This window comes from Myxine glutinosa, chromosome 2, assembly GCF_964187855.1.
Source record: "Myxine glutinosa chromosome 2, kmMyxGlut1.1, whole genome shotgun sequence".
Lineage (NCBI taxonomy): Eukaryota > Metazoa > Chordata > Myxini > Myxiniformes > Myxinidae > Myxine > Myxine glutinosa.
The window spans coordinates 136520916-136548703 of record NC_136262.1 but is presented as its reverse complement, the minus strand read 5'-3'; the positions used below and the strand labels follow the sequence as shown (position 1 = coordinate 136548703).

At 45.7% G+C, this 27788-nt stretch overlaps 1 protein-coding gene across 1 annotated transcript in view; it reads right to left on the bottom strand.

Annotated features, from left to right (window-relative positions):
• The window catches only part of LOC137421211 (potassium/sodium hyperpolarization-activated cyclic nucleotide-gated channel 4-like), a 217025-nt gene that overhangs the window by 56210 nt on the left and 133027 nt on the right, over positions 1–27788 (bottom strand). The window contains exons 5-6 of the mRNA XM_068107034.2: positions 26981–27127; positions 20747–20987 (exon numbers count right to left, since the gene is read on the bottom strand). Of these exons, the coding sequence (XP_067963135.2) occupies positions 20747–20987; positions 26981–27127 (388 nt within the window). The remainder of the gene's footprint in view (positions 1–20746; positions 20988–26980; positions 27128–27788) is intronic.

Here is a 27788-nt window from a genome sequence, read left to right as displayed (position 1 = left end):
GGTATGAAAAAGCAACACCGAGAATCCTATTAAAGACACACCAAATAGGTACACACACCGAAAGAAAGATACAGTTTCGACAAAAACACAATTGTGACAAATTACTTAACTTCGAAAGCGTGCGCGCATGGACAGCTTTGAAGAGACGTGACCTCCAATCTTGCGCATGCGCAGACCATACCTTGCTGTATGAGACAGTTATGCTGGACAAGGTGAGTATATTATCTATTGAACCGTGCACCTTGATGTATGAGACAGTTATGGTGGAGAAGGTGAGTATATTATCTATTGAACTGTGCACCTTACTGTATGAGACAGTTATGCTGGACAAGGTGAGTATATTATCTATTGAACCGTGCACCTTGATGTATGAGACAGTTATGCTGGAATGTTTCCTACGATGTGTATGAAATACACTCATTGGAGCTAAAATAGGTTTTCCTAAAAATATTCTATTAATTAAAATAATTGTGGCATTAATTTCAGGGTAATGAGCATTATGCTCAATCTGTGCAAGAAACGACGACTTTGACTATGGTACAGGGTCAAAGGTCAAATACAGGAAGTCGAGAGCCGAATTAGGAGGCAATCCTCCCTCACATTCTCAAACACTTTACAACAGTTTCTCGGTTTGTAAATAATCTCCAGCCAATAAAGATTCATGACACAAACGTAAACTAAAGAAATCGTGGGGACTGTGCTACAGGACATTAAGTCACAGGTATATCTGGGGGGCAAAGGTAGTTGTTGGCCTGATACTTCCCCCAACATCTCCCAAAAAGAAATAAATTAAAAATAGGAAAATTTGGGAAAAAGAAGAGGAAGATAGGTAATCAAGCCTGATTCATTCCACACGATTGTGAATGTCACAAGACACCAAGATTATTTACTCAATTGGAAACTGTCCTGCCCTGGGTTCAAAATAATGTGGAATCATTTGCTGTGTACCTGTGTTCTTCAACATGAAGTCTGTTTCTAACAATCTACTGAAAGTGTATAAACTGAGTACCAACACCACAATATGTACAAAATAACTTAGTACCAACACCACGATATGCACAAAATAACTTAGTACCAACACCACGATATGTACAAAATAACTTAGGACCAATACCACGATATGTACACACTAACTTAGTACCAATACCACGATATGTACACACTAACTTAGTACCAATACCACGATATGTACAAAATAACTTAGTACCAATACCTCGACATGTACAAAATAACTTAGTACCAATACCACGATATGTACACACTAACTTAGTACCAATACCACGATATGTACACACTAACTTAGTACCAATACCACAATATGCACAAAATAACTTAATACCAAAACTACGATATGTACAAAATAACTTAGTACCAACACCACAACAACACAACAACAACATGCATTTTAAGGCCATTTTCCCTGCTAGAGCGGGGGTTAGCCTTGCGGTCCCCATGACAATCTTCTCCATTTTGTCCTATTTTCTGCATCTCTCCTTATTAACCCCCTTGCCCGCATTTCTTCTTCCACCATCTTTAGCCAAGTCTTTCTCGGTCTTCCCCGTCTTCTACTTCCTTCTACATTCATTTCCATCACTCTTCTCAACCAGTCACTTTCATCCTTCCTCAACACATGACCAAACCATCTCAACCTGTTCCTCAGGCATGAAGCTGGAAGGTGTGAAAACACCTTTCACACCTTCCAGCATCAATCACAGGCTCTATTCCCATCATCTTTCGCAATTCATCATTTGTCTTTCTCTCTCTCAACGATACTCCGCACATCCATCGAACCATTCGCATTTCCACCCTTTCCAACCTTCGTTGCTGCTCTGCGTTCATTACCCATGTCTCGCTCCCATAAATCATAACACTTCTCACACATGCAGCATACACCTTTCCCTTCAGCTTCAACGACACTCCCCTCATCATCAGCACGCCACTCAATTCCCGAAACTTCTTCCATGCACATCTCACTCAAGCAACCGTTGCCGAGTCTGATCCACCTTCTCCATTCACCATGTCTCCGAGGTAGCAAAATGCTTTCACACCTTCCAGCTTCACGCCGTCTCCAAGATCCAACTCAACATTTCCTCCATCTGCAGCTCCCTCTGTGCACACCTTACATTTGAATGTAGCTACCACACTGGTTAATGACCCTCTCAGACCACTACATTTTTGATGAACCCACTCAGCGCACATTCTACACTGAATGGAGTTCACTCCGACACCCTTCCTACACACAGCACAGGGCCACTTCCAAGTTCTTTCCACCTCGCCACATGCTTTACCACTTGCCATCACCTTCGTCTTTCCGATATTCACCTTCAGACCTTTTGTCTCCATACATTCCTTCCACGTGTTCATCTTTTCCTTCAGTCTATCCATACTTTCCGCAATCAACACCAGATCATCTGCATACAACAACTCCCACGGAAAACCCTCCTTTACGTTCTGAGCCAGCACCTCCATCACAGCTACAAATAGTAGTGGACTTAGTACCGACCCCTGATGCACTCCCACCTTCACCTCAAACTCACCACTGTTCCCGTCCTTCGTCCTTACAGCTGTGCGCGCTCTTTTGTACATTGCCATCACTACTCTGATCAACCATTCCTCCACTCCTAACTTCCTCAATGCCCATGTCAATACTTTGCGTGGAACCCGATCGAATGCTTTCTCCAGATCAACAAACCCAAGAAACAACTTCTTCCTCTTCTCCATGTACTTCTCCTGCAACTGCCTCACAATGAAAAGCGCGTCTGTCGTTCCTCTTCCTGGCATGAATCCAAACTGCATTTCGTCGATCTTCACTTTCTTCCTTATCCTCCTCTCCAACACCCTTTCCAATACCTTCATTCCATGCTCCAATAACTTTATCGCTCGGTACGAGCCACACTCCAGAGGGTCACCTTTCCCCTTCTATAGAGAGACGAGGGTACTCAGTTCCCAACCACTGGAATGCGGCCTTCTTTCACCACCAGATTACAGATCTCTGTCATTCTCTTCACACCCCAACTTCCTGCTGCCTTCAACATATCTCCCACAACTGCCGTCGGCCCTCCCGCTTTTCTACCCTTCATTGCTTTTATCGCTTCCTCAACCTCCTTCTCAGTTATCTTCTCTGCCGGTCCTAAAACTGGGTTACTCTCTATGTTGCCATCCCATTCATTCTCTGTATTCAACAGCATTTCCATATATCTTTTCCATCTTCCTTTAATTCCATCTGGGTCAACAGCGATTTGTCCCACTTCATCCTTCAAGCAACCCACCCCCATCACATCACACCTCTCTTTCGCTATCTGCTTTGCAATCCTGAATACTGCTTTCTTCTAACCCTCTTCCGAATCCAAGCGTTCTCCGAACATTTTCCTACCAACACCAACGATACCACGTACCAACACCTAGATTCCTAGTCCCAACTTAGTACCAAATTTCCTCGTACCAACACCACGATATGTACAAAATAGCTTAGTACCAACACCTCGACATGTACAAAATAACTTAGTACTAATACCTCGATATGTACAAACTAACTTAGTACAAATACCTCGACATGTACAAAAGAACTTAGTACAAATACCTCGACATGTACAAAATAACTTGGTACCAACACCACGATATGTACAAAATAACTTCTTTTTTTTTTTTTTGGATACAAGATCGAGGCTCGTGAAAGAGCGAACATTAATCACACAGAAAGACAAACCGACACATAAAACATATAACATCGGGAGCGGTAGACAAGATGGGGAGAGAGGGGGGAAGGACACAAACACAACATTTGAGAGCAGGGACCGAGAGACATGGAGACATCGAGAGATCTGTGAGAAGGAGAGGGCTTTGGGGGGGGGGAGCATGGGAAGGGGATGGCATGGGAAGGGGGGGGGGGGGTGGGAGAGGTATAAAACATATGGACACTGCCAGGACTTCCAGGAAAGAAGTTGGAATTTCAAACAAGGTGGATCTGGGGTGAATTAGCGGGGGTAGAAAAGATCAAGGTTTTGGATGGGGGAAGATAAGAGATGGTGGTGAACAGCTGTTTTAAAGACCTGGAGGGAGGAGTGGGATTGAAGAGAGTGAGGGAGTTTGTTCTAGAGGCGGGAGAAAAGAGGAATGAAAGAGTGAAGGTGAGCAGAGAGCCGAGATTTCGGCAGTTTAACCATCAGAGGGTTGCTGCCAGATCTTGTGTGACCTGTAGGAATATTTGGGGGACAGAGCACAGAGAGAGCTGGGGGTGCAAGGCCGGAGAGGAGTCGGAAGAAGACAGAAAGACCACCTACCTGCCTGCGGTGAGTGAGTGAAAGGCCCTCAGAGTTAGCTTCATCGCGGGAGATTCCAATAATTCTGAAAGCTTTGGTTTCAACAGCGTGAAGCCGAGCTAGGTGTGAGGCAGGAGCACCGGCCCATAGGGGAGAACAGTATTCCATTGAGCTGCGGATGAAAGCCTTGTATGTGGTGAGGAGCTCAGGTGTGCCGAGGAAGGACTTCGCACGACGGAGGATGCCCAGTCGGCGACTGGCTTTGGAGGCCAGCTTGGAAATGTGGTTTTCCCAAGAAAGATCATGGCAGATAGTGAGACCCAAAAGCTTGAGCGACAGAACTTCTTGGAGAGGATTGTTGAGAAAGTAGATGGGAGGGTTGTCCAGTCTATCTTTTCGGAGAGACATAGTAAGAGTGTGAGATTTGTCAGGTTGAAAGACATGTTCCACTTGTTTGACCAGTCTCTGATTTTGTCCAAGTCTTCAGAGAGTGAGGAGGCTGCAGACTGCCAATCTGAGGGAAGAGGAATGGAGCGGCAGAGAGTGGAGTCATCAGCAAAGAGATAGAGAGGATTTTCCAGAGAGTCGGAGAGATCATTGATAAAGACCAGAAAAAGCACAGGGCTCAGAACACTGCCTTGGGGAACTCCAGCCTGAACAGGAAGGGGAGATGAGAGAAATCCATTCAGGGCCACACGTTGACTACGACCAGAGAGGAAGTCCGCAAGCCATGCATGGAGATTTCCATGGATACCATAGGAGGAGAGTTTGGTGAGCAGAGCTGGGTGCCAGACCGTATCGAAGGCACGTGATATGTCAAGGGAGACAGCTCTGATTTCCTGTTTGGCATTGAGGACCTCCATCCATTGTTGAGACAGCAGAAGCAGCATGTCCAGAGTAGAGTGACCTGGTCTGAAACCAAATTGATGATCAGAGATCAAGCCATTGGAGAAGAGGAAAGATTTCATATCCGAGGCAATGATGGATTCCATGACTTTGCTGATAATTGGGAGCAGGCTGATTGGTCTGTAGTTGCAAGGATCTGTTTTTGCACCTTTTTTGTGTAAAGCGGTAATGTTTGCTGATTTCCAGGATGCTGGCAGATGACCTTGTGCAAAAGAGAGGGTGAAAAGAACAGAGAGAGGGTGAGATAGAGCAGCAGAGCAGGATTTTAGGACCCGTGGGCTGATGCCGTCTGGTCCAGTTGCAGAATCAGAGTCGAGGTTAGACAAAAACTCCTCCACCTTGTCAGGAGAGAAGGATACAGAGTCCAGGAGCAGTTGGGTTCGATTGGGAAAGGTGGGAACAGAGAGAGATGGGTTTGGGACTAAAGATTTTGAGGCAAACACAGAGTTGAGGCATTCGGCTTTGTCACGTGCGATGTCAACTGTGTGGCCATTTGAGGTAAGGGAGGGGATGGAGGGGGAACAAACACCAGAAACGGATTTGACCAGACACCACCAGGATTTGGAGGAAGGAGACAGGTTTGAGAGTTCATTCTTCAGTGTGGAGAGATAGTGCTTCCTGGCACTCCTGAGGGTAGACACACACTTGTTCCGAGCTTGGTGGAAGGAACTGAGATTGCCTTCAGTTGGATTAGCCTTCCAAGAGGCAAGGCAAGTTGTTTCAGGGCAACTGCCTCACCACAAGATTCAGTGTACCATGGACGGGAGGAAGGGTAAGACAACTGAAGACGAGATGGGATAAATCTGTGCATGGGAGAGAGCAGTTTGCTTTTGAAGAATTCCCAGGAAGAATTGATGTCAGAGGCAGTGGAGATGGGAGACCAATCCAGACGATTGATGGCTGCTTGAAGACCGTCCCAGTCGGCCTGAGTGAAATGCCAGACTCGTCGATGCTGAGGAGGCTCTCTGAGAATGGCCAGAGAGATGTCCACTTTGACAAGCACATGATGAGAAGAACCGATTGGAGCAGAAGAAGAGCAGCAGACATTAGCAGGGAAGTTTGTCATAACCAAGTCTAGAAGAGAAGATATTCCATTGGCTGAGATCCGGGTTGGGAAATTGACAGATTGTGTCAATCCCAGTGAGTCACAGAAGTCCTTTGCTGAGGTGCCATGACTGGTGAGAGAGGAACCCACACCCAACCAGCTGGCATGATGACAGTTGAAGTCACCACATATGAGGAAGAGAGAGTTGGGATGAGTGGATAGAAGTTGGTCCATGTTGTCAGACAGTGAAATGTAAATGGAGTCATCACTGTTTGGAGGACGGTACAGAACACATATGAACAAAAGGTGGGAGCAGAGAGGAAGCCGTAGCCAGAGGTACTCCTGGGGGTGAGGAGGAGAGAGGGCAGTGCAAGGAGAGTGAGGAAGAGAGTTTTTGATAAAGATAGCCACCCCACCACCAGGACGAGGCTCAGGTCTATCATACCGGAGGAGGGAGTAACCAGGAAGAGATATTAAGGAATCAGAGACATCTTGAAGGAGGAAAGTCTCTGTTAAGCAGATCAAGTCTGGATTGTCAGAAGCAACCTGTATGGAGAGATCAGTCAGGTTTGAGCGAAGGCCCCGGATGTTTGAGGTCCATACCGTTAATGAAGAGAGAGGGGGAGCATTGGGTACAGGACAGGGGAGGGGAGGAGTAGGGTAAGATGAAGGATGAGAGGGGGAGGTAGGAAGAGCAGTTGATAGTGTGTCAGAGATTACAGAAGAGTTCCAAGAAAGGGAAGGATGAGGAGGATGAAAGGTTTGATGGTGAAGGGATGAGGCACAGTGAGGGGTTCTTTGAGGGGGGGCAGAGGAAAGTAGAGGTTGGGGGGGGGGGAGGAGGCAGCTTTGAGGAGGAGGAGGGAGAATTGGAGAGGAATGGTATGGGGGGAGATTTGAATGGGAGGGGTTGGGGGAGAGTTTTGAAGGGGAGGAGTGAGGGGGGAGTTTAGGAGGGGAGGGGCAAGGGGGGAGTTTAGGAATGGAGGGGCAAGGGGGTAGTTTAGGAGTGTAGGGGCAGGGGGGGGATTTGGAGGGGAGGGGCAGGGGGGGAGTTTAGGAGGGGAAGGGCAAGGAGGGAGTTCAGGAGTAGAGGGGCAAGGGGGGAGTTTAGGGGTGGAGGGGCAAGGGAGGAGTTTCGGAGTGGAGGGGCAAGGGGGGAGTTTAGGAGTGTAGGGGCAAGGGGAGAGTTTCGGAGTGTAGGTGCAAGGGGGGGGATTTGGAGGGGAGGGGCTAGAGGGGAGTTTCGAAAGTGGATGATTAATGAAAGACGAACATTGATAACAAATTGGGTTTGTTGTGATTTTCAAGTTAGCAATCCGATTCAGAACGATGGAGGAGGGGTGGAATGAATGTGAATTTAGACCATGTCGTGAGGGAGACGTATAAGAGATTGAATTTCTTTTTTTTGATGTGGAATGAGATGGAGAGGAATTTGAAAAAAGCCTTTTAAATAGGAAGAAAGACAGCGTGTTGTAATATACCATTGAATAAAACACTGAAGGGGAAAGTTTATACATATTTAAATAATATTAAAACGGAACCGAAAACAATCTTATATGCACAAAGTACCAACGGGGGGACAGCCGAGAGGGACCACCACGAGTCACGTGGACAGGGCAAAAGGTGGATGGCAAGGAGATAATGGGGGCGGGGCGAACAGCACACCTGAACAGAAAGTACAGGATGAGACAAAGCACACGTGGAGAAAGGAAAATAAATGTTTTTTTGTTTTGTTTTTTTTTGGGGGGGGGGGGGGGGGTGGTATTTTAAATAAATGTATTTAAAACGTTAGACAAAGAGTATTATGTTCGGGGTAGAAGGGGAAAAACTAAGAGCCAAGCAAAACACGATGTAGGGGACTTAAGTAAACAAGCACCGACGGAGGTACAAGGCCGCACACTCGGAGCAGAACACGATTAATTAATTACGAGTTACAGGAAATTCAAACCAAAACTAACTATAAACAAACAATAACGCATGGACTATAAAATAACGAGTTGAAATTTGACAAACACACGAATGAAAAAATAACCGCTTTGGATGCCCGGAGAGAACCAGGCCTCAAGGTCGGAAGCTTCAACAACTAGGCCGCGTGGCGCGAAATACTCGACTATTTTTTACAGGTATGAAAGATTAACACCGATAATATAATCTTCCGAGGGACACGCAAAAGGTACACACACGTAAGATAAATACAGTTTCGACAAAAATACAAATGTGACAATTACTTAACTTCGAACGTGCGTGAAGATCGTGGAACAGCTTCGAAAAACCGTGACCGCCCCGACAAGATCTCGCGAGATCTCGATCTCGAACTTAGTACCAATACCTCGATATGTACAAACTAACTTAGTGCTAATACCATGATATGTACAAACTAACTTAGCACCAACACCACGATATGTACAAAATAACTCGGTACCAATCCCATGAAATGTACAAACTAACTTAGTGCTAATACCATGATATGTACAAACTAACTTAGCACCAATACCTCGATATGTACAAAATAACTTAGTACAAATACCTCGACATGTACAAAATAACTTGGTACCAACACCACGATATGTACAAAATAACTTAGTACAAATACCTCGACATGTACAAAATAACTTGGTACCAACACCACGATATGTACAAAATAACTTAGTACCAATACCTCGATATGTACAAAATAACTTGGTACCAACACCACGATATGTACAAAATAACTTAGTACCAATACCTCGATATGTACAAACTAACTTAGTGCTAATACCATGATATGTACAAACTAACTTAGCACCAACACCTCGACATGTGCAAAATAACTTAGTACCAACACCACGATATGTACAAAATAACTCGGTACCAATACCATGAAATGTACAAACTAACTTAGTGCTAATACCATGATATGTACAAACTAACTTAGCACCAATACCTCGATATGTACAAAATAACTTGGTACTAATACCTCGATATGTACAAAATAACTTAGTACCAATACCTCGATATGTACAAAATAACTTGGTACTAATACCTCGATATGTACAAACTAACTTAGTGCTAATACCACGATATGTACAAACTAACTTAGTACCAACACCACGATATGTACAAAATAACTTAGTACCAGCACCACGATATGCACAAAATAACTTTGTACCAACACCACGATATGTACAAAATAACTTAGTACCAACACCTCGATATGTACAAATCAAGGTATTAGTACCAATACCTCGATATGTACAAACTAACTTAGTGCTAATACCTCGATATGTGCAAACTAACTTAGTACCAATACCTCGATATGTACAAACTAACTTAGTACTAATACCTCGATATGTGCAAACTAACTTCGTACCAATACCTCGATATGTACAAACTAACTTAGTACCAACACCACGATATGCACAAAATAACTTAGTACCAACACCACGATATGTACAAAAAAAACTTCGTGCTGATACCACGGTATGTACAAACTAACTTAGTACTAATACCACGGTATGTACAAACTAACTTAGTACCAATACCTCGACATGTAAAAAACTAACTTAGTACCAATACCATGATATGTACAAACTAACTTAGTACTAATACCTCGATATGTACCAACTAACTTAGCACCAATACCTCGATTTGTACAAACTAACTTAGCACCAATACCTCGATATGTACAAACGAACTTAGTACCAACACCATGATATGTACAAAATAACTTTGGACCAATACCTCGATATGTACAAAATAACTTGGTATCAACACCACGATATGTACAAAATAACTTTGTACCAACACCACGATATGTACAAACTAACTTGGTACCAATACCTCATGATTACATTTTGAAAGCCGTCTATGTTAACAATACAAGATCCTCATGGCAGACACATTGAAGGGTTTCCTTCCACATCTTCCAATGAGAGCAAGCCAAGGGAGAGAGGCTGGTATTTTGACATTGACCATATGCTGTTGGGAAATTTGATTTTTAAAATGTAATTGCATACATTGATACATCAGGCAAAAGATGATGCAGTGATGTGCATTTTATTATGCTGCTTTTCTCTACAACCTCTGCAATGGAACTTTTAATATACGAGTACGTATCTACAGTCATGGCCAAAAATAATGGCACCGTTGCACTTTTTTCAAATAACTCACAATCCTCTCTAAAAAATAAGATGAAATTGACAAAAGTATTTGGACTCCATAATTCTTTATTTCACTGTTAATATTACAGAACCTTTGTTTTTGATTCAAAACTTAAAATATCCTTTTAATCAAAAAATAAAAAGAAATGGCAATGACAAAATTATTGACACCCCAGAGTTAATATTTGGTATCACAGACTTTGGTCAAAATACCTGCAGTCAATCACTTCCTATAGCCATGAATGAGCTTCCTACACCTCTCTACTGGCACTTTGTCCCACTCTTCTTGTGTAAACTGCTCCAGTTCTCCCAGATTTTAAGGGTACCTTCTCCTGACTGCTGTTTTCAGATCTCTCCACAGTTGTTTAATGGGATTTAGATCTGGACTCGTTTCTGGCCACTTCAGAACAGTCCAGCGTTTTGTCTTGAACCATTCCTGGGTGCTTTTTGAAGTGTGTTTGGGGTCATTGTTCTGCTGCACGACCCATGACCTTCGATGGAGACCCAGCTTTCTGACACAGGGTTGAACATTGCGCTCCAAAATTCCTTGGTAATCTCCTGATTTCATGACGCCATGCACACATTCAAGGTACCCAGTGCCAGAGGCAGCACAGTAACTGCAAAACATCACTGAACCTCCTCCATGTTTGATTGTAGGGAAGGTGTTCTTTTCTTTGAAGGCTTCATTTTGTTTTCTGTAAACATAGAGATGATGTGCTTTACCATAAAGCTCTAATTTGGTCTCATATGTCCACAGGACATTCTCCCAGAAGGATTTTGGCATGTTCAGGTGTGTTTTGGAAAACTTCAGTCAGGCTTTCTCAGCAGTGGTGTCCTCCTGGGTCTTCTACCTTAGAACCCCTTTCATTGAGTTGGTGACAGATGGTGCGAGTTTAAACTGTCATACCTTGTGTCTGAAGGTGAGTTTGTATCTGTTTGGGAGTTGATTGAGGTGCTTTCTCCACCATTCCAACAATCCTTCACTGCAATCTTCGATCAAGATTTATCTTCGCCACATCCAGGGAGGTTGGCTACAGTGCCATGGGCCTTAAACTTACTGATAGCATCCCGTACGGTGGACGCAGGAACATTGAGGTCTCTGGAGATCGACCTGTAGTCTTGAGATTGTCCATGCTTTGCTACAATCTTGTGTCTGACCTCCTCAGACAATTCTCTGGTTTCCTTTCTTTTCTCCATGCTCATTGCGGTACACACAGTGACACAAAACAGCAGAATGACTCCTTTTCTCCATTCAAACTGGTTGAAGGAGTGATTTTTATAATGCAAGCACCTGCACTCACCACAGGTGAGTTCAATTCCAAAGTAAAGGAGAATCACCTGCTTGAAATGTAATGATTCATAACAACTTCTAAAAGGTGCAATAATACTGTCTGGGCCATTTTTGGATTTCTTTGTGGAATAAACTAAGATTTAGTAATTTTTTCAGCTTTTTACATTTTGTTCCATGGCAAACCAAAGAAATACAAATCTCCCCTTGTTTAACCCCCTTGCCCGCATTTCTTCTTCCACCACCTTTAGCCAAGTCTTTATTGGTCTTCTACTTCCCTCTACATTCATTTCCATCACTCAACTCAACCCATCACTTTCATCCTTCCTCAACACATGACCAAACCATCTCAACCTGTTCCTCTTCACAGCATCAATCACAGGCTCTATTCCCTTATCTTTCGCAATTCATCATTTGTCTTCCTCTCTCTCAACAATACTCCGCACATCCACCGAACCATTCGCATTTCCACCCTTTCCAGCCTTCGTTGCTGCTCTACGTTCATTACCCATGTCTCGCTCCCATAAATCATAACACTTCTCACACCTGCAGCATACAACTTTCCCTTCAGCTTCAACGACACTCCCCTCCCCTCCTCGTCAGCACGCTACTCAGTTCATCAGCACGCCACTCGTCACTTCAGTCCGTATGAACACTTAAAACTTCTTCTCCGAAACCGCTTATGAAATTGCGACAAAATTTGGCACAAATGATATTTGCTGTGTTGTGACTAAAGTTTGTTCACGGCATTAAAAAAAAATTGAGGTCTAAGGGGGTCTACCGGGGTCAAAGTGGGTCCAGGTTTGACCCCCCTCAAAATAGATATTTGCTTTTTCCTCTGAAACTACACACAATATTTTGATGAAACTTCACCACAACCTTCATCACCTGTGATGTAGCAATGTTTGTTCAAGGCATTGGAAAAATTGGGGTTTGAGGAAGTACACGGAGTGGGAGGGGGTGGGGTTGTCCCCCAAAATAGGTATTTTTTTGTTTATTTGTTCAGTCTTATGATTATGTTAGTATGATTCTACATGCTGCCCTGTCTTCGAGCAACCATTGAAATTGGTTTAAAATACCCTTAGTCGGTGCAGTATACTGTTTATTCTACCAGGTGAGTGCCAGGTGTATTGCCCCTATGTTTAAGATATCCTGCTATGTATAGTTTTTGGCCCTATCTCCCAATGGTGAAGAATCACTTCTAGTATCCGGATCCGAATCCGGATATTCACCAAAATCTAATCATTTCGTCCTAGTCACATTCGCTACTTCTCTGCCAAATTTCGTCCGAATCCGTCCACAACTTTTTGAGATATTTTGTTCACAAACGGACAGACAAACGGACAGACAGGGGTGAAAACATAACCTCCATCCACCTTTGGTGGCGAAGGTAATAATTTTCTTGCTTTCCAATATCAATGTAAATGATGGTTAAGTATGGTGTGCACTTTTGCTGATAACAGGTGGAGTAACACGTGTTGATTTTTACCTTTTGAGTGATTTTATTTATATATGGTGTTGGTAAATTGGATCTATAATCACGTGGTACCAGCTTTAATGCATGTGCTCAAAATCAAGATGGCAGCGAGTGAGATAACATCAAATGTGGCGGAATGGAGAATGATCATTAAATTTGGGTCAATGAAAACCAGGCCTGCTCAAATTTACAGATGATCGACTACTCGGCATGGTTATAATTGCCTGTCAAGGACATCTGTATCAAGGAACACCTTGAGGGCAAAACCTTGACAAACGAGCCCATTATAAGATTGATGTGTGTGTCCTGCACCTGGCTATATGCACACCTGAAAGAATTCCACACGGAATGCAGACAAAAACTTCCACAACTACAACGGCACTCGGTAGAGCGCATACCTGCACCAGGCTGAACAGGTTACGTTTTGCATCCACTGATGGGCCGGATCTGGATTCCGACCTGAACCAAAATCGAATCGGCTTGTTCTCGTCACCAAACCAACTTATCCACCAAGTTTCGTCCAAATCCATCCATAATATTTGGAGATATTTTGCTCCTTTTAGTTTTTGGTCACTCAATGGTGAGGATTCAACAAAAAAAGTTTTAGTATCTGCATCTGGATCCGGATTCGAATATTCACCAAAATCGAATCGGCTTGTTCTTGTCACCAAACCAACTCATCCACCAAGTTTCGTCCGAATCCATCCATAATATTTGGAGATATTTTGCTACTTTTCGTTTTTGGTCCTATCACTCAATGGTGAAGATTCAACAAAAATGTTTTAGTATCTGCATTTGGATCCGGATTCGAATCTTCACCAAAATTGAATCGATTCTTCCTTGTCAGACACCCAACCTGCCCACCAAATTTCGTCCAAATCCGTCCATAACTTTTTGAGATATCCTGCTATGTATCATTTTGGCCATATCTCCCTCCCAATGGTGAAGAATCGCTTAAAAATTAAATAATTCTCATATCCGAATCTATATTCAGATCTTCACCAAAATCGAATCGATTCTTCCTTGTCACACACCCAACCGGTCCACCAGGTTTCGTCCGAATCCATCCATAATATTTGGAGATATTTTGCTACTTTTCGTTTTTGGTCCTATCACTCAATGGTGAGGATTCAACAAAAAAAAGTTTTAGTATCTGCATCTGGATCCGGATTCGAATATTGACCAAAATCGAATCGGCTTGTTCTTGTCACCAAACCAACTCATCCACCAAGTTTCGTCCGAATCCATCCATAATATTTGGAGATATTTTGCTACTTTTCGTTTTTGGTCCTATCACTCAATGGTGAGGATTCAACAAAAAAGTTTTAGTATCTGCATCTGGATCCGGATTCGAATCTTCACCAAACTTGAATCGATTCTTCCTTGTCAGACACCCAACCTGCCGACCAAATTTCGTCCGAATCCATCCATAATATTTGGAGATATTTTGCTACTTTTCGTTTTTGGTCCTATCACTCAATGGTGAAGATTCAACAAAAATGTTTTAGTATCTGCATTTGGATCCGGATTCGAATCTTCACCAAAATTGAATCGATTCTTCCTTGTCAGACACCCAACCTGCCCACCAAATTTCGTCCAAATCCGTCCATAACTTTTTGAGATATCCTGCTATGTATCATTTTGGCCATATCTCCCTCCCAATGGTGAAGAATCGCTTAAAAATTAAATAATTCTCATATCCGAATCTATATTCAGATCTTCACCAAAATCGAATCGATTCTTCCTTGTCACACACCCAACCGGTCCACCAGGTTTCGTCCGAATCCATCCATAATATTTGGAGATATTTTGCTACTTTTCGTTTTTGGTCCTATCACTCAATGGTGAGGATTCAACAAAAAAAGTTTTAGTATCTGCATCTGGATCCGGATTCGAATATTGACCAAAATCGAATCGGCTTGTTCTTGTCACCAAACCAACTCATCCACCAAGTTTCGTCCGAATCCATCCATAATATTTGGAGATATTTTGCTACTTTTCGTTTTTGGTCCTATCACTCAATGGTGAAGATTCAACAAAAATGTTTTAGTATCTGCATTTGGATCCGGATTCGAATCTTCACCAAAATTGAATCGATTCTTCCTTGTCAGATACCCAACCTGCCCACCAAATTTCGTCCAAATCCGTCCATAACTTTTTGAGATATCCTACTATGTATCATTTTGGCCATATCTCCCTCCCAATGGTGAAGAATCGCTTAAAAATTAAATAATTCTCATATCCGAATCTATATTCAGATCTGCACCAAAATCGAATCGATCCTTCCTTGTCACTCTCAAACCTGTCTCCTTCCTCCAAATCCTGGTGGCGTCTGGTCAAATCCGTTTCTGGTGTTTGTTCCCCCTCCATCCCCTCCCTTACCTCAAATGGCCACACAGTTGACATCGCACGTGACAAAGCCGAATGCCTCAACTCTGTGTTTGCCTCGAAATCCTTAGTCCCAAACCCATCTCTCTCTGTTCCCTCCTTTCCCAGTCGAACCCAACTGCTCCTGGACTCTGTGTCCTTCTCTCCTGACAAGGTGGAGGAGTTTTTGTCAAACCTCGACTCTGATTCTGCAACTGGACCAGACGGCATCAGCCCACGGGTCCTAAAATCCTGCTCTGCCGCTCTATCTCACCCTCTCTCTGTTCTTTTCACCCTATCTTTTGCTCAAGGTCATCTGCCAGCATCCTGGAAATCAGCTAACATTACCGCTTTACACAAAAAAGGTGCAAAAACAGATCCTTGCAACTACAGACCAATCAGCCTGCTCCCAATTATCAGCAAAGTCATGGAATCCATCATTGCTTCGGATATGAAATCTTTCCTCTTCTCCAATGGCTTGATCTCTGATCATCAATTTGGTTTCAGACCAGGTCACTCTACTCTGGACATGCTGCTTCTGCTGTCTCAACAATGGATGGAGGTCCTCAATGCCAAACAGGAAATCAGAGCTGTCTCCCTTGACATATCAAGAGCCTTTGATACGGTCTGGCACCCAGCTCTGCTCACCAAACTCTCCTCCTATGGTATCCATGGAAATCTCCATGCATGGCTTGCGGACTTCCTCTCTGGTCGTAGTCAACGTGTGGCCCTGAATGGATTTCTCTCATCTCCCCTTCCTGTTCAGGCTGGAGTTCCCCAAGGAAGTGTGCTGGGCCCTGTGCTTTTTCTGGTCTTTATCAATGATCTCTCTGACTCTCTGGAAAATCCTCTCTATCTCTTTGCTGATGACTCCACTCTCTGCCGCTCCATTCCTCTTCCCTCAGATCGGCAGTCTGCAGCCTCCTCACTCTCTGAAGACCTGGACAAAATCACAGACTGGTCAAACAAGTGGAACATGTCTTTCAATCCTGCCAAATCTCACTCTCTTACTATGTCTCTCCGAAAAGATCGACTGGACAACCCTCCCATCTACTTTCTCAACAATCCTCTCCAAGAAGTTCTGTCACTCAAGCTTTTGGGTCTCACTATCTGCCATGATCTTTCTTGGGAAAACCACATTTCCAAGCTGGCCTCCAAAGCCAGTCGCCGACTGGGCATCCTCCGTCGTGCGAAGTCCTTCCTCGGCACACCTGAGCTCCTCACCACATACAAGGCTTTCATCCGCAGCTCTATGGAATACTGTTCTCCCCTATGGGCTGGTGCTCCTGCCTCACACCTGGCTCGGCTTCACGCTGTTGAATCCAAAGCTTTCAAAATCATTGGAATCTCCCGCGATGAAGCTATCTCTGAGGGCCTTTCACTCACTCACCGCAGGCAGGTAGGTGGTCTTTCTGTCTTCTACCGACTCCTCTCCGGCCTTGCTCCCCCAGCTCTCTCTGTGCTCTGTCCCCCAAATATTCCTACAGGTCGCACAAGATCTGCCAGCAACCCTCTGATGGTTAAACTGCCGAAATCTCGGCTCTCTGCTCACCTTCACTCTTTCATTCCTCTTTTCTCCCGCCTGTGGAACAAACTCCCACACTCCCTTCAATCCCTCTCCTCCCTCCAGGTCTTTAAAACAGCTGTTCACCACCATCTCTTATCTTCCCCCATCCATAACCTTGATCTTTTCTACCCCCACTAATTCACCCCAGATCCACCTTGTTTGAAATTCCAACTTATTTCCTGGAAATCCTGGCAGTGTCCATATGTTTATACCTCTCCCACCCCCCCCCCCCCCTTCACATGCCTCCCCCCCTTCACATGCCTCCCCCCCAAAGCCCTCTCCCTCCCACAGATCTCTCGATGTCTCCATGTCTCTCGGTCCCTGCTCTCAAATGTTGTGTTTGTGTCCTTCCCCCTCTCTCCCCATCTTGTCTACCGCTCCCGATGTTATTTGTTTTATGTGTCTGTTTGTCTTTCTGTGTGATTAATGTTCGCTCTTTCACGAGCCTCGATCTTGTATACAACAAAAAAAAAAAAAAAAAACACACCCAACCGGTCCACCAAGTTTCGTCCGAATCCATCCATAATATTTGGAGATATTTTGCTACTTTTCGTTTTTGGTCCTATCACTCAATGGTGAGGATTCAACAAAAAAGTTTTAGTATCTGCATTTGGATCCGGATTCGAATCTTCACCAAACTTGAATCGATTCTTCCTTGTCAGACACCCAACCTGCCGACCAAATTTCGTCCGAATCCATCCATAATATTTGAGATATCGTGCTCAAAGACAAGCACACAGACAAACAGGGGTGAAAACATAACCTCAGCCCACCTTTTGTTGCAGAGGGAGTAATGGGAGAAGTATTTGTCCAAAACTGGAGATTACCTTGAAAAGCAAAATGTAAGGATCGTATTTGGATACTTATTGAAACACAAAATGTTAGTTCAAAGTATAAACAAAAAGGTCCCTGAATACTTCAAGCATCCTCATGGTATAAGAGTTATTGAGTGAAGGAAATACACCCGATGTTATGTACTCTACTGTACTCTACTGTACACCGACAGAATCATTGGGTAACTCATCAAGCTGAGCAATTGGTAACTGGTATTGCCGAAGTTAACAACGTGCAATGCATTTCAACAGCTGAGATTTGGCCATCAAGTTTTTACCCGCAGGGATCAACAAGGTGTCTGGCAGATGCGGAAGTGCTGGAGACCAAATGAAAGAGCATTTCATATCGACCATGAAAAGTGTTACATGAACATATGAACCATGTACATGCTCCACTGGGCCCAACACCTTTGTCTAACCACAATTTTAATGGAGTTATGTAATCAATTACACAGGCTTTCATTACTTCCTTCACTCAAACGGAATGAGATGTCGACTCGAGCCACATTCAAACCACAACCTCTGGAGCCTCAATCAAATGTGTTTGCGGTGCTTTGGTGAGAAATTCCCAATAAGTGCATTTATTGAAGAACAAGAAGAAGAAGAAGAATACCATTTCGTTTTGCATATTCACATCCATATGGTTGCCGAAGTACTTTCTACACGATTGGACCCAATCCTGGACGGGTCGCCACTCCGACGCCCGATACTAGAGCGGCCCGTTCATCCCAGTAGGCTGGTACTCATTTTGCCAACCTGAAGGATGCCAGGCTGAGTCAACCCACGTGGTGTTAATTCAACGACCTGACAGAGGCTTGAACTCAGGACCCTGACATCTCAAGACAGCTTAACCATAAAGATATCATCTCCCCTTCCTGTTCAGGCTGGAGTTCCCCAAGGTAGTGTTCTGGGCCCTGTGGTTTTTCTGGTCTTCATCAATGATCTCTCCGACTCTCTTGAAAATCCTCTCTATCTCTTTGCTGATGACTCCACTCTCTGCCGCTCCATTCCTCATCCCTCAGATCGGCAGTCTACAGCCTCCTCACTCTCTGCAGACGTGGACAAAATCACAGACGGGTCAAACAAGTGGAAGATGTCTTTCAATCCTGACAAATCTCACACTCTCACTATGTCTCTCCGAAAAGACCGACTGGAAAACCCTCCCATCCACTTTCTGAATAATCCTCTCCAAGAAGTTCTGTCAATCACGCTTTTGGGTCTCACTATCTGCGATGATCTTTCTTGGGAAAACCACATTTCCAAGCTGGCCTCCAAAGCCAGTCGCCGACTGGGCATCCTCCGTCGTGCGAAGTCCGTCCTTGGCACACCTGAACACCTCACCACTCAAGTTGCTTTCATCCACAACTCAATGGAATACTGCTCTCCCCTCTGGGCTGGTGCTCCTGCCTCACACCTAGCTCGGCTTCACGTGGTTGAAACCAAAGCTTTCAGAATCATTGGAATCTCCTGCGATGAAGCTATCTCCGAGGGCCTTTCACTCACTCACCACAGGCAGGTTGGTGGTCTTTCTGTCTTCTACCGACTCCTCTCCGGCCTTGCTCCCCCAGCTCTGTCTGAGCTCTGTCCACCAAATATTCCTACAGGTCGCACAAGATCTGCCTGCAACCCTCTTATGGTTAAACTGCCAAAATCAAGACTCTCTGCTCACCTTCACACTTTCATTCCTCTTTTCTCCCGCCTTTGGAACAAACTCCCTCACTCTCTTCAATCCCACTCCTCCCTGCAGGTCTTTTAAACAGCTGTTCACCACCATCTCTTATCTTCCCCCATCCAAAACCTTGATCTTTTCTACCCCCGTTCACCCCAGATCCACTTTTCACCCCAGATCCACTTTTTTTTTTGGAAATCCCGACTTCTTTCTTTCTTGGAAGTCCTAGCCCCTCCCTCAAGCCCTCTCCCTCCCACAGATCTCCCGATGTCCCTGTTCTCTGCTGTTGTACTTGTGTGCTTCCCCCTCTCTCCCCATCTTGTCTCCCGCTCCCTTTATTGTATGTTTTGTGTGTGCGTTTGTCCTTTTTTGTGATTGATATTAGCTCTTACACGAGCCTCGATCTTGTATATGTTGGAACCCATCTGTGGATCGGTCCCATCGGCCGATGGGTCTGACCCGTTTGGCGACCCATCTGTGGATGCACGAGAAATGACAATGCAGACCCATCGGCCGATGGGTCTGCGCCATCTGCGGATGTGTTGTTCACCTTGAAGGAATGTGTATGCATCAATGGTGGATGAGTTAACCTAACCCTAACCCTAACCCTAACCCTAACAACCCTAACCCTAACAACCCTAACCCTAACCCTAACCCTAACAACCCTAACCCTAACCCTAACCCTAACCCTAACCCTAATTGAAGATTGAATAAAAAAAGATTGAATAATAATGATTGAAGAGCACCATTCTGTCAACACATTCCTTCAAGGTGAACAACACATCCGCAGATGGCGCAGACCCATCGGCCGATGGGTCTGCATTGTCATTTCTCGTGCATCCACAGATGGGTCGCCAAACGGGTCAGACCCATCGGCCGATGGGACCGATCCACAGATGGGTTCCAACATATACAATAAAATAAAAATAAATAAATAAGCCAACACCAGGCCTTAAGTGCTATAGAACCAGTTTGATTTTATCAGTTGATTCTTTCATTTGCGGAAACACAGGTCATGTCGGTTGACCTAAGATTAAATGATCCATGTATGTTTCAGGATTGTGCGTTTGGACCGGATGTTTAACTTATCACCATCTTGTCAAAAGACCATTTAGTCCGTATTAATTGGGCCACTGAACCCACTTTCCATTATTGATGCATGTGCACGGCTAAGTAGCTCAAAAGGTGCTCACCTCCAAAGTAGGAGCCGTCAGCCAGCTTGGTGTCCTTGCTGCCACGGCTCAGGATGCTCACCACTCCATGCTGGATGAAGTACATTTTCTTGCCCACGGTGCCCTCGTGAATGATGTAGTCCAAGGGCTGGTAAACCTCAAACTGGAGCTTCGTGAGCATTGCTGTCACGAAGTTTGGATCGGCATTGGCAAACAGAGGCATGGAGGCAACAAGCTTACGGCAGTTGTAATTAACGATTTCCTGGAGGGAAGGAGGAAGGAAGAAATGGGAAACGACAAAATCAGATTATGAGAAAGAAAATGGTGACATGACGAGGGGTAGAACAATGCCAAAGGAGAGACAGTCAAAATAGATGTTCCCTAGATGTTTCCAAATAATAAATAAAGATCAACATGGTATAAACAAATAAGAATATATATATATATGTATATATATTGTTGCGGTTTTGTAATAAAGGTTAATTTCCCCTCCTAGTCAGTTACACTACAACATGTAGCCTCGCGATAGTTCAGTTATTTCTTAGTAAATGTAAGCGTAGTCCTTTTCCTGTGTTAGTTTTGCGTTGAGTAGGCCAGTGAAAATTAGGTGCCCTTATGATGCTTCGATGCTTTTGATTTTGGCGCGAAATACCACGAGGCAGGCCTGAACAAGTCGACCAAGGCCGAAGGAAGGCGGAGGAGGAGCCAACGGTAAGCGCAAGCCGCCAATCAGGGCTCGAGGGGAGTGACTTACCACTTCGGCAAAAGGCGGGGTTTGGATCGTTCGAATCGGGCTAGGGCGGGGCGATATAACCCTATGCCCAGAGCCCTCGCCTCAGTCACTGATGAGATGAGCGCAGGGCAAGTCAGACCAGTTCCGAGATCGGAGTTGTGAGAATACGGCAGTTCAGTTGAGTTGAGCATAACCCCGTTGTGCATGAACTTGCCCTGCTCCCCGCACTCCGCGCAGTATTAATCGCGCTGTAAAGAGCGACCCGCGCCGGGTCACAGATGTGCGTTTTCCCGCCTGCCTGCCTTCGCCGGGATACGTGCTGTGACCGCCAGAGGGCCACGCCGGGTGAGCTGTTCCTGGAGCGACCGAAGCAGGCGCGTTCAGCGCGTGAACATTCTCCTTCCATTTCCCCGTGTGAGTGATCGGGCCCGTGTCTGGGGAATAAGTTAAGACTGTTTAAGTTCTGCCCTGTGTCCCTTCTTCTTCTAAACCATTGTAAATAGTGTAATAAATCTGTTCTTCCTTTGATTCAACGGTTTCGTCCCTTCCATCATTGGCTTAGCATGGTACGAATTAGATCGCTCTGATCGGGTTCAATAGCAAGGTAACAGCATGGGCCACGTGGTACGCCATCCACTCGGGTGTACTCCATGACGCGTGGTTCGTGCGAGACTCGATCCCCGCTTCCGCTGTGGCGTGGGTACTCAAGGTACATGCGAAATTGTCCCGAAACCCTTTTCCACGTCTGCCCGGAAGTAGCGACTCAGTCTCGCGGTTTTGAAGACCCAAGGAGAAAAAGGGGCTTAATCGCCCCTTTGTAAGGGAATGGGCTTCGGAAGACCGCAACAATTTGGTGTCAGGAGTGGGATATTTGGACCTGGAGTGCGCTTCACGCACTCGAAATTACAAGGGAATGAAATTTAGTTGTAAAATCCAAATTGTATTCGTACCATGGCTGGCCAAGGCGGTCGAATGCCGGTGGGGGTAGATGAAAAGGAAAAATTAATGACCCAGGACCGACAGGGACAGTTGGTAGTGGAGGAAGCAGAAAAGGGTGCGGCAGCTGGTAACGAAAATGGCGGCGCCTCGCACGTGGCGGTGAGAGCCGGGCCCATAGTGCCAATGGACTGGGCCCTTTTTCTGGCACAAATGAGGGCCTCTATGGAAGAGTCAATGTATACTTGGAAAAAGATGAATGCAAAAAAGGACGCCATGCCAGACGAATCCGGGTGTGATATGGAAAAATTGAAGGAGGAATCCAGGTGTGAAGTGGAAAAACTGATAGCAGAGGCAAAAAGGGACATAAAAAGGCGAGGGAGACCATTGGGCACAGGTTGAGCGGGAAGGTCACGGTGGTGCGTGACGAGGTGAAGCGATACGAGGAACGCATGGAGAGCGAGCTTCAGCAAAGGACAGCCAAGTTGACCAGGGCTATAAGGGACGCGACACGAGGTGTAGAAAAGCCGACGGTCGTCACATTGGAAAAGAAAATTTTGGGGGAGCCGGCGAGGGTTGAGTTGGAAAAGAAAATTGCGGGGGCGCCGGCGATTGTCGTGATAGGAAAAGAAATAAATGGGGCTGAAGAGACGGGAGAGCCAGAGAATACGTCACGGGAGAAAGAAATGGAATGCGCGCAAAGTCTGTATTTGCACCGTGATGCCGGGCTTGCTAACCCAATGGAAAGTTTGCAGGTGCAGCCGGGGAAGGAGGTCCCCGAGGTGAGTTGCGAAAATGGCGCGAATGTGTTTGGCGTGAACGGGTTTTCGGCGCGCTTGGGGGAAAGGTGAAACCCGGGCATTCGCGGTTGGGCCATTGTGCGGTGTACGAGTGAGGGTGGCACAATTTGAGAAGGGCCCATTGTGCGGTGTACGAGGGCGACTGGTACGGAGTGTGAGAGCGAGCCCGTACCCGAGTGTGTGAGAGAAAAGTGTGTGCCGAAGCGTGAGCGAGAAAAGTGTGCGCCAGAGTGTGCGATGATTGAGTGTGCGAAGGAGGAGTGCACACCCGAGTGTGAGAAAGAGTGTGTTATGGAGTGTGTAATGAGGGAGTGCGCACCTGGGGGTGTGGAAAAAGAGTGTGCAATGATTGAGTGTGCGATGATGGGGTGCGTGAAAGGTGCAATTGCGCCTGGGTGGTGTGCACCAGAGAGTATGAGTACGGAGTACGAGGGAGGATGCACACCAGAGAATGTGGAAGGAGAGTGTGCAGTAACGGATTGTATGGGAGGCGTGGGGACGCCTGGGTGTGCGAATGCGGAGGGGGTCGCGAGTGGTGAGAACGCGGCTCAAGCATCGACACCGACTGGTGTAGCGCCTAGTGGGACGGGTAGCAGACGCGATCCCCCGGTGAGTTGTGTGCAGCAGGGACCGGTGGGGATCGGTGTCGCGTCAGTCTCCCAAGGACCGGTGTGCACGATTCTGCAGAGAGTGAGGAGGCTGCAGAATGCCGATCTGAGGGATGAGGAATGGAGCAGCAGATAGTGGAGTCATCAGCAAAGAGATAGAGAGGATTTTCCAGAGAGTCGGAGAGATCATTGATGAAGACCAGAAATAGCACAGGGCCCAGAACACTACCTTGGGGAACTCAAGGTTCATCAGCACCATACAGCCATCAAGAAGCTCCATGCAGCCATCAAGAAGCTCCTTGCAGCCATCAAGAAGCTCCAGGCAGCCATCAAGAAGCTCCATACAGCCATCAAGAAGCCCCATACAGCCATCAAGAAGCTCCATACAGCCATCAAGAAGCTCCATACAGCCATCAAGAAGCCCCATACAGCCATCAAAAAGCTCCATACAACCATCAAGAAGCCCCATACAGCCATCAAGAAGCTCCATACCGTCATCAAGAAGCTCTCTCTATACAGCCATCAAGAAGCTCCATGCAGCCATCAAGAAGCCACATACAGCCATCAAGAAGCTCAATACAGCTATCAAGAAGCCCCATACAGCCATCAAGAAGCTCCATGCAGCCATCAAGAAGCCCCATACAGCCATCAAGAAGCCCCATACAGTCATCAAGAAGCTCCATACAGCCATCAAGAAGCTCTATACAGCCATCAAGAAGCTCCATGCAGCCATCAAGAAGCCCCATACAGCCATCAAGAAGCTCCATGCAGCCATCAAGAAGCCCCATACAGCCATCAAGAAGCTCCATGCAGCCATCAAGAAGCCCCATACAGCCATCAAGAAGCTCCATGCAGCCATCAAGAAGCCACATACAGCCATCAAGAAGCTCCATACAGCTATCAAGAAGCCCCATACAGCCATCAAGAAGCTCCATGCAGCCATCAAGAAGCCCCATACAGCCATCAAGAAGCCCCATACAGTCATCAAGAAGCTCCATACAGCCATCAAGAAGCTCTATACAGCCATCAAGAAGCTCCATGCAGCCATCAAGAAGCCCCATACAGCCATCAAGAAGCTCCATGCAGCCATCAAGAAGCCCCATGCAGCCATCAAGAAGCTCCATGCAGCCATCAAGAAGCCCCATACAGCCATCAAGAAGCTCCATGCAGCCATCAAGAAGCCCCAGACAGCCATCAAGAAGCCCCATACAGCCATCAAGAAGCTCCATACAGCCATCAAGAAGCTCCGTACAGCCATCAAGAAGCCACATACAGCCATCAAGAAGCCCCATACAGCCATCAAGAAGCTCCATGCAGCCATCAGGAAGCTCTATACAGCCATAAAGAAGCTGCATGCAGCCATCAAGAAGCCCCATACAGCCATCAAGAAGCTCCATACAGCCATCAAGAAGCCCCATACAGCCATCAAGAAGCCCCTTACAGCCACCAAGAAGCCCCATACAGCCATCAAGAAGCCCCTTACAGCCACCAAGAAGCCCCATACAGCCATCAAGAAGCCCCATACAGCCATCAAGAAGCCCCATACAGCCATCAAGAAGCCACATGCAGCCATCAAGAAGCCCCATACAGCCATCAAGAAGCCCCATACAGCCATCAAGAAGCTCCATACAGCCATCAAGAAGCCCCATACAGCCATCAAGAAGCCCCATACAGCCATCAAGAAGCCCCTTACAGCCACCAAGAAGCCCCATACAGCCATCAAGAAGCCCCATACAGCCATCAAGAAGCCCCATACAGCCATCAAGAAGCCCCATACAGCCATCAAGAAGCCCCATACAGCCATCAAGAAGCCCCATACAGCCATCAAGAAGCCCCATACAGCCATCAAGAAGCCCCATACAGCCATCAAGAAGCCCCATACAGCCATCAAGAAGCTCCATACAGCCAAGAAGCTGCAGTATTCAATCCCCACCGAAAAACAAAAGCGTTGGTGAACTCAAACACTCCATAAAGCACCATGCTATGGGGTCGAAATGCTCCTCCACAAAAGCAACAGCTACAGCACATGCCCACTCGCTAACATGAAATTACTCATCATACAGGCCCCCTTTAAACGGTTTCAAAGCTCGTGCCTGAGGCTATAGTTGGTGTTGTGTGCATTGTGCACAAGTGTGTGAAGTCGTGTCACACGGCCAATCACACATGCATCATCATACGACTAGGAAAACTATTTTGGATATTTAAGGTTAGCACTGCTTAACAGCAAAGGGGAAAGATCCAGCCGGAAATTTACTTGACAACTTGATAACCTTAGGGCAACGAACAATGATGCAAACATTTATTTGGATGAAATTCTGCAATTTTTGGTTGAGGTAACCAAGATAAGAGATAAGAGATGGTGGTGAACAGCTGTTTTAAAGACCTGGAGGGAGGAGTGGGATTGAAGAGAGTGGGGGAGTTTGTTCCAGAGGCGGGAGAAAAGAGGAATGAAGGAGTGAAGGTGAGCAGAGAGTCTTGATTTTGGCAGTTTAACCAGAAGAGGGTTGCAGGCAGATCTTGTGCGACCTGTAGGAATATTTGGGGGACAGAGCACAGAGAGAGCTAGGGGGGCAAGGCCGGAGAGGAGTCGGTAGAAGACAGAAAGACCACCAACCTGCCTGCGGTGAGTGAGAGAAAGGCCCTCGGAGGTAGCTTCATCCCGGGAGATTCCAATGATTCTGAAAGCTTTGGGAAGCCGAGCTAAGTGTGTGAGGAAGGACAACATGTCTAGATATCTAAGTAATCATCACATATGATGTTGATTGAATGAATTGTCTGAGCGAAAATGGTACAGAAGACAATTTTGCCCTCCCTAAGCCTTGGCCAACTTGTCCTGTACAATTCAAGAATATAATATTGTTCTCATGGCCATTATATACTGCAGTGAAACCCAGGGAGCTGGAGTCAGCGGCAGGATCTGCTTTGTGGAGTCTGTGCACATCCCGTGGTTTGTGTTTCTTGGAATTTTCATTTTTCCCAGGTATCTCTCCAGATCCGATTGTAGACCCCAGACAGGATGCTGTGTGGCAGGCCCATCCTAGTAGACAGGCTTTATGTGTCAGTAGCTAGCGTGGCATGTGCTTCCTGGTACCATAACAGTGAAGGGATTTGTAAATGTTACACATAAGACGTATTTTAAAAACACATTCAAGCGGATCACACAATGTATCAGCATTACCTGGCGAAGAGGTTCGTTAAGCTCCTCCAGAATACTACCCTCGTCGAATATCTTCCCCTGGAAACGGTTCTCATAGTAATCGTGGATTTTTTGTCGTAGATCGGAAGGCAGCTTGTGAAATGACATATATTGTTCGACTTGCTTGTACTGTGGTGGTGGTGGTGGTGGTGGTGGTGGTGGGTGAGGCAGCAGTGGTAGGAAAAGACAGGAAGCACAAATATCAATTAGCTTCACAAACCTTCACAAGGAAACTTCACTTCACAAGGAAAAAAAACATTCCATTCTAGTTTGCCCTGAACAGAGAACACCTTGGCGTCATTGTCATAGTGTGCTCACATTTACCATGACATCATTGTCATAGTGTGCTCACATTTACCATGGCATCATTGTCGTAGTGTGCTCACATTTACCATGGCATCATTGTCGTAGTGTGCTCACATTTACCTTGGCATCCTTGTCATAGTGTGCTCACATTTACCATGGCATCATTGTCGTAGTGTGCTCACATTTACCGTGGCATCATTGTCGTAGTGTGCTCACATTTACCATGGCATCATTGTCGTAGTGTGCTCACATTTACCATGGCATCATTGTCGTAGTGTGCTCACATTTACCATGGCATCATTGTTGTAGTGTGCTCACATTTACCTTGGCATCATTGTCGTAGTGTGCTCACATTTACCATGGCATCATTGTTGTAGTGTGCTCACATTTACCATGGCATCATTGTCGTAGTGTGCTCACATTTACCATGGCATCATTGTCGTAGTGTGCTCACATTTACCATGGCATCATTGTCGTAGTGTGC